At 34.2% G+C, this 8,244-nt stretch overlaps 1 protein-coding gene across 1 annotated transcript; it reads left to right on the forward strand.

Moving 5' to 3' along the window:
• Positions 1-223: 223 nt before the first annotated feature.
• LOC135721579 (proteinase-activated receptor 1-like) lies at positions 224-6,264 on the forward strand. Its single transcript, XM_065243927.1, has 4 exons — positions 224-435; positions 993-1,061; positions 2,533-2,637; positions 4,147-6,264. Exons 1-4 carry the CDS (start codon positions 369-371, stop codon positions 5,328-5,330), a joined length of 1,425 nt encoding a protein of 474 aa, XP_065099999.1. The 5' UTR covers positions 224-368; the 3' UTR covers positions 5,331-6,264.
• Positions 6,265-8,244: the final 1,980 nt, after the last annotated feature.

An 8,244-nucleotide genomic window follows, 5' to 3' on the forward strand; every position in this document is an offset into this window, starting at 1 on the left:
AACTTAAATGTTTCACTTAAATAGTTTTTCACTTAAACATATAAGTTGAAAATAACTTTTTTAGGTTGATCCAACTTTTCACATTTTACAGTAAAGCTACACTTTAAAAAGAATTGTGTTCATCTATCTATTTATCTGTTTATACAGTGGGAAGTGTGGGAAATCAGACACAGTGTCTGTTTTATAATCGCTCCCATATGGGAATTGATGTCTGTGACGTCATCGCACTGTAACGCGCATCAGTGCGCAGAGGGCGCGCGTCAGTGTCGAGACTCCGGGTGAAGAATAACGGGACAATATAAAGACATACTCAAGTTTTGACGTCGTTATTGAATTTATTTCTTAGCGGCTGGGTTTAATCTGTCCTTATGGAGGTGAAAACTATCTTACTTCTGACTTTAGCTGCACATACATGCGTTGCAGCCATCTTTAACGGTGAGTCAACCACGCGTTAAATACGCGTCTGTTTTAAATTAAAATAGCTAAGTTAACTTAAAATAACATACATAACTAAATAAAACATTTTCGTGTTTCAAAATAAACATTAGGAAACTGTGGCTAACTTTTTATTCTACATAAATATTTTTTATCCACGTTTGTGCTATACAGTAGGCTACTTTTATATCAATGCATAGCAAACGCATAAGGATTTTGTAATGTAAATCAAGAACCTTTTTCCACTACAAAAAGATTTTCTAACAGCAGCAAGTTGTGTGGATGTTAAAAGCTGTTTATGAAACCTTACATCCTGAACATTTTAGGAACCTTATATCTTCAAGGTAAATTAAGAAAAACTTTTTAAAGGCTTCCAGGCACAAAGGAAACAATCACATATACTTTCACATTTGAATAGGCCTATTAGGCGGATCCCAGCATTCCTTACACTGTAAAGGAAATAACCCTGTGTTTGTGTTCTGCTTGGGAATATTTGCTTTTATCTTTAAAGCTTCAGAAGTTTTTATGTCTTTGATGTGTTTTATGTTTGGTTACAGATGGCTCAGAAGACAGTTTAACTAATATAACAGCTAGTAATGGGTCATCTCCCTCTGAACCTCTACCAGGTTTGTGGTATCAATTAATGTTACTACATGTACATTATAGCTTACAATTGTGACCCTGCCTGTGAAATCCCATTTAAGTCACACTGTTTTCTACATAAAATCATCCAACATAATGTAAAAAACATTGTCTGAGTAAGGTCATGTGAAAGATTGAATCAATGTGATTGAAATCAAACTTTGATGCTAATCTCATGATTAGATAATGAGACTTTAGCCTGCACACAGGGTTACAAATGACTATTGTAAACATTAGTGGTTGAATGTGTTCTCACCAAAAAGCGTACAAATGACATGCAGTGTGATTATCGTGCAATAGATACGCCAAATTACGATTTTGCGTGCATATGATACGCCAGTCCTTCCCATTCACTTATATGGCGAATCGTTTCGTGACGTTTTATTTATTGTTTTCTCATTTGTTTTCTGTTTTTTTACCATTTTCGCTTGGGTTTAGGGTTAGAACAACTTTTTGTTATATAAAAATGACATCCTAACCCAAACCCCAACTCTAACCCCAACTCCAAGCGACCATGGCTTAAATATAGACAAAAACTTAGAGAAACCTGTATATTAAATAACCTGCTTAAACAAATGTGAAATCTTACCCTAAACCCAAGCGAAAATGGTTTAAAAAACAGAAAACAAATGAGAAAACAATAAATAAAACGTCACGAAACGATTCGCCATATAAGTGAATGGGAAGGACTGGCGTATCATATGCACGCAAAATCGGAATTTGACGTATCTATTGCACGATAATCACACTGCGTGTCATTTGTACGCATCTTGAGAACGGGTAGGAATGTTAAAGGGACACTCCACTTTTTTTTGAAAATATGCTCATTTTCTAGCTCCCCAGAGTTAAACATTTGATTTTTACTGTTTTGGAATCCATTCAGCTGATCTCTGGGTCCGGCGGTACCACTTTTAGCATAGCTTAGCACAATCCATTGAATCTGATTAGACCATTAGCATCACGCTAAAAATAACCAAAGGGTTTCGATATAAAACTTGAAGGAGGCACAATGATATTACGCAGCAGCCGAAAATAGTCCCCTTGGTAACTTTCAATGGCAGTGGACTATTTTGGGCACTGCGTAATATCATTGCGCCTCCTGCAGCCATGTTACGGCAACAAAGTCCTTGATTATTACGCCAGAATAAGAGTATAGTTCCTAGCCATATCTGCCTTGAAAATCACAACTTTTAATATTCCGTCGGTCTTAGTACACGATGTAACTACAGAAGAGTCAAGTTTTAAATAGGAAAAATATCCAAACTCTTTGGTTATTTTTTAGCATGATGCTAATGGTCTAATCAGATTCAATGGATTATGCTAAGCTATGCTAAAAGTGGTACCGCCAGACCCGAAGATTGGCTAAATGGATTCCAAAAGGGTAAAAATCCTGTTTGCCTCTATTATTTCAATAAGTGGTATGAGACCTTTGACCGTTGTTATGTATGGTTACAGGGCCCAATGGACGCGGCTTCTCTGTTAAAATTGTCTATGGCACCCAGACCGATGAGCCAATAGACTACAATGATTCTTTAGAACTTCCTACAAAGCCCCGACAAGGTATAGTATCCAGGATGTTACATTAAGGTGACCAGATGTCCTGTTTTTTGGTGTCCTGTCCCCGACTGGAGCTGTCCCCGGAAATGTCCCCGTTTTACAGCACGTCCAAAACAACCAGCAAATACCCTGAAAAATCCCCGTCAACATGTAGCCTTTGTAGTACCAGACCGGTGCAATAATGTAATGATTATTTTCACCAGCAGAGGGGGCCGCGAGATACTGATTACTTGGTTGCGCCTGCGCGTCAAGGCTTTAGCGAAGAAGAATTTACTACATGAGAAAGCGACAAGCGGCATCATCATAAATCAAGTTATCATAATATATGAAAACAGTTTAAGTTATTGGGGGTTAAGGTATTAACTACTTATGTTACATTAAATTAATAAACCAATGAATTGAACTGATCAGAACATGGTACTGAGCATTTGTTTCGTGTAGGCTAAATGTGTTTACATTTTGCATTATTCCTTCTGTTCTTCACGTTAACAATGCTATGAAATCAGCTGAAATAGTACCCTAGAACGGCCATTCCCAAACTGTGGTCCGCGGACCACTAGTGGTCCGTGAGGGTACTGCAGGTGGTCCGTGTAAAGGCAAAATAAAATATAAAAAAATATATATATTTTTCTTAATAAAATATATTCTAAGCATAGGTTTTAAAAATCTGTTGTACTGATGTGATGACCAGTTATAGTTTTAGTGCTAGTAAGCCTATTTAGAAGTGCAGATAAATTTAGGACTTTGTGTAGACATATTTTATTATGAGTATTATGAGGTGGTCCGCGAAAATTCTTGATTACAAATAGTAGTCCACACACACAAAAAGTTTGAAAACCCCTGTCCTAGAAGTCATTTTTGATGAGGTATGTCTCTCATATAAAAAAGGAAAAAATAGTATTTAGGCTACAGAAATTGTTCAATTAATTGAATTAGAAACACTGCAAAAAATGACTCTCTTATTTAGTTTTTTTGGTCTTGTTTTCAGTACAAATAGCAAAAAATTCTTAAGTCAAGATGCATTTTCTTTATGTGCAAAATGACCAAATAAGTCATGAAGAAAATAAGTCACATTTTTAGACCAAAATATCAATTTTGTGCTTAAAACAAGAAAAAAACTGCCACTTCTTAATTATAGAAAAAAAATTAAGATTTTTTTTGCATGTTTTAAGCACAAATTCACTTCAATTATTTTTTGTCTTAAAGCTAGATTTTTCTTAGGGGAATTTGCTTATCAAAAAAAATGCATCTTGATGTAAGAATTTTTAGATATTTGTACTGAAAACAAGACAAAAAAACTATTAACTAAGAAGTAAGTAATTTTTTGCAGTGAATCCACAACAATAAAAATTTTTTTTTTACAACAAATGAGATTTTAATGATAATTTAACCATTTAACTAGGAAATGTCCCGGTTTTCATTTAAAAAATCTGGTCACCTTATGTTACATGTAATAACTTATACTGTTTCTCAAGGTCTTAATATAAAATCTTTTTGTATGCGCGTTCACAGGAAGACGCCATTCAGTCAAGGCTGTTACAGAAGTGCCTAAAGAAAATTATGTTAGACTTTCGTGCAACAGCACTGATCCAGGTGAAGTGAAATGTAACCGGACTAAACCACTCGTTAAGAAATATATTATCTCACACGAAGCTGTGCTTTTCCTCAAAAGCCTGCTGGTCACACGTCTCATGCCCTCTTTCTACATCCTCCTCTTCCTCATTAGTTTGCCTCTAAACGCATTGGCCCTGGTGACGTTCACCTGTAAGATTAAAGAAAAGAAACCGCCTGTGATCTACATGTCAAACCTGGCGTGTGTGGATCTGCTCTTCACCCTGCTGCTTCCTCTGAAGATCCACTATCATCTGAACGGATCTGATTGGGTGTTTGGTGAGGTGGCGTGTCGCGTGCTAAGCGCTGCTTTCTACTGCTACATGTACTGCTCCATACTGCTGATGATGTGCATGAGTGTGGACCGACTGCTGGCTGTGGTTCTCCCTTTTGCCTCTCTGACCTGGAGAAACTCGAGAAATTGTGCTTACATTTGTGCGCTGGTCTGGTTGATGGCAATTGCTGGCACAGTGCCCATTCTCTCTATAAGGCAAACATTCAAGATCGAAAATGTGGGCATCACCTGTCATGAAGCATTGCTCCATGAAGACCACGTAGAGCAGACATACATGAACCTGTTCTCCATTCTGTCCTGCGTGTACTTCTTTCTGCCGCTGGTCATCACTTTGGCGTGTTATTCTAGTATTATATATGTGCTTAGAGTCAAATCTGGTCAATTAGCAACATCATCATCATCCTCAGATAAACTAAAGAAAGCCGTGATTATGACTATTGCCACAATGACAGAATTTGTGTTTTGCTTTGCACCAGCCAATGCAATCCTGTTGTATCACTGTGTTGTTTTGGCCACAGGTGGGATCACCGGAGAGGGAAACGCATCATATATGGCTTACATGTTAGCTGTGTGTGCAGGAAGCTCAAGTGTTTTTCTGGATCCTCTGCTGTATTACTATGGGTCGTCTCAGTGCAAAAAGAAAATCAAATCTGTATTTTGGTGGAAGAAAGCAAAAGCCACATTATCAAACTCAGACAGTCTGACAAAATGCTCTCACATGAGCTGCGAGTACAGTCAAGCTCGCATTACAGTGTTTGGAAATAAAGCTAATGACATGCTGGGAAAATAATTTACTTAAAAAAAAAAAAAAAACTACAACCTTTTATTTGTACTGGCATACATTGTGCAATGAGAAAAAACTACTGTAGATGAATGGGTTTAATTTTTAAATTTGAACTTAATTTGAATTGATCCAGTAGGATGCAATGTAGAATTAATGTCAACTCATGCATTAGATTATTTTGGTATTTTTTATTTTATATTTTATTTATTACATTATTTACATGAACCATTATGGAGAAATACACAATTTCCACACAGAATACACAGAATTCTGTAATTTATGAAGTGCTGAAAAATATAACGCAAAATAACTAAATCTTTCCCCGTGTTATTTCATCAATTAAGAGAAAACATTTGCATAAAAAAGTGTTCCTGATAAAGGTTTTATGTTAATCTGTAATACTGATATTATCCAGTAGATGGCGCACTTACCCAATGTTTAAAAAACTGAAGCAAAAAATATTTACTCATTTTAAACTGTCTATGTTTTGATAATTGTTCTGTTCTGAAAATTCAGTCACAAAAATGCAATTATTTCAGCCTTTTTGCAAAAATATTTTATATATTTTGTAAGAAAAAATTGTGATATTTAAGAGTTTATAAGCAGAGACAAAAATGTGTTTTTGTTTGCTTGAAAGCAAAGGGTCTTTTCTTTTATTTCATATATTTGTATGTTTATATATTTTTAGAATATTTTTTTCCTTGAAGGGATTTTGTGAAACTTAAAAAAAAAATAACAAAAAATGCTGGAGGGCTCTTTAAAAAAGGCTGGCGGGGAATAACAGAAACATTTGAGATTTTCATTGCATGTTTTTGCATGTTGAGAAATGCTTTATATATATACTGTACATATTTATGTTATGAGCTAATAAGCAACTGTATCTAACTTTTAAATATGTTCTCATGGTTATTAAATAATAAATAAATGTGAGTAAATATGAGTAGATATTGGAAGAAGTATTTGTAAATCGGGTATGGAGCTATCTAAGAGGAAAACTACAGTAAATCATTGAATATTATATATCTTTCTTTATAACAATTCATTTATTACATTTATTTATCTGAAAAGGATATATATATATATATATATATATATATATATATATATATATATATATATATATATATATATATATATATAATGTTGGTTAAGCTGTCTTGCACTAAACTGTAATTTTCCATGTCTATTTTCCAACCTTTTTCTGAACCTAATAAAAACAGGTTGTTTTTGGTAATGCATCTTTTAGACAGGTGATTGATGAAAATATGTGAATGATTTACGTTATGACTAACCTCTTTATAGCCACAGATCTTATAAGCAGTGTCCTGCAGTTTAAATTAAAATAAAAACACACCAATATATAAAGTTAAAACATTTATAAAGTACTAATAATGGGACAGCAACTTCTTCGTATAAAAAGCGATTCAAAGGGAACAAATCATGAAAATCAGATTTGTTTTAAGATACCTCAAGGCCATTTGATGATTGAAATGTAGTTGTGACAGCCATTTCGCGAAACGTCAGTCACCCCGTAATTATTATATATTCATAATTGTAATATACTATTATAAATCTTTTAAAAATCTTGACAACCTATATATCATTGGAAAACTCTAAGAATGTAGATTTCATATTTAAAATCCTTTTTCATTCATAATGATGCTGTAAAAGTAATTTATTAATTTGTGATTTGCGAGTATGCAACAAACCATTGACACCTAGTGGCCTTTGTTGGTAAAACCACAAAAAGTGTGAAAAACTAATTGTTTGTGATTTTAACTTGAAATTTGGACAAGACCTAGTTTAGACTCAAGGCTTTATTTTTGTAGCATTTTGGGATGAGAACATTTTAATTTTTATATACATTTAATTAGAAAGTATTTACATTTTTTTATAAACTTAAACTGCTGTAACTTTTTTATTTAATATTAAGGCTACTACCCCAGACACTTCAGTGAAAAACTTAAGTGTCTTGCTTCTAGACCAAAGAATGGAAATTAATTTAAATGTGCACATCACCTTTTCACCCCCCACTAAAAAGAAGAGGGGGGGCAGATAAGGGGTTAATTGCTATAATTTGGTCCCCAGTGCTTCTATCAACCTAGCAAATGTGAAAAAGATCAACACAGTAATTTATTTTTGGTAAACGATTTTCTGCAAGCATGTGAAAAAAAGGTCTTTAAAATTTGGCTTGACATAACAAGCTAAGCAAAGCTTTTAGGCTAAAAAAAACAATTTAATTAAAGGCACCATAATACAAGAAAATGGCATATACTCCAGTAAATGCTTTGGACCCACCCAAATTTTTTTTGCTTCTAATGTGCAGAGAAAATGCCACAACAATCTTGTAGGTGTCATTGTAAAGCCTACAGCAATGTTAAATGCTTTACCTTTAAAAAAAAGTAATTCATATGTACTTGGTACTTGACCTCTTGTCCGATTCGTTGGTTTCACACAGACTGCTTACTAATATCAGATTCCCAGTAAAATACTCAAAGGCCCAAAGTTTGTATATCTGCACATCACAATCGATGGCCTAACTGAAAAAGCACACACAGATTCTTCCTGGTGTTTCTAAATAAGGGAACAAAACTGAATTCAAAATGTTATATTGTACAGGGGAACTAATCTCATGCATCACTATATGGGAATTCCAGTGTTTTTGACTGCAAAACAAATGTAAGACTCATCCATAGCAGAGGTTTTTAAAATGATGTTAACTAAGTACACCAAAAACAACCATAAAATATTCATATTTATTACTAATAATAATAACTGCACCATTGCATGTAATATTCTAAATAAATGTTTTCAGTCACCTGCTGTGGTTATTTTCAATGTACACTGTTTTTATTCCTACAGTGTGTATTGTTAATAGTCAACCCATTCTGATGAAGAGATAAACCTAATGACATTTTAC

This window comes from Paramisgurnus dabryanus, chromosome 18 (assembly GCF_030506205.2).
Source record: "Paramisgurnus dabryanus chromosome 18, PD_genome_1.1, whole genome shotgun sequence".
NCBI classification, from domain to species: Eukaryota; Metazoa; Chordata; class Actinopteri; order Cypriniformes; family Cobitidae; genus Paramisgurnus; species Paramisgurnus dabryanus.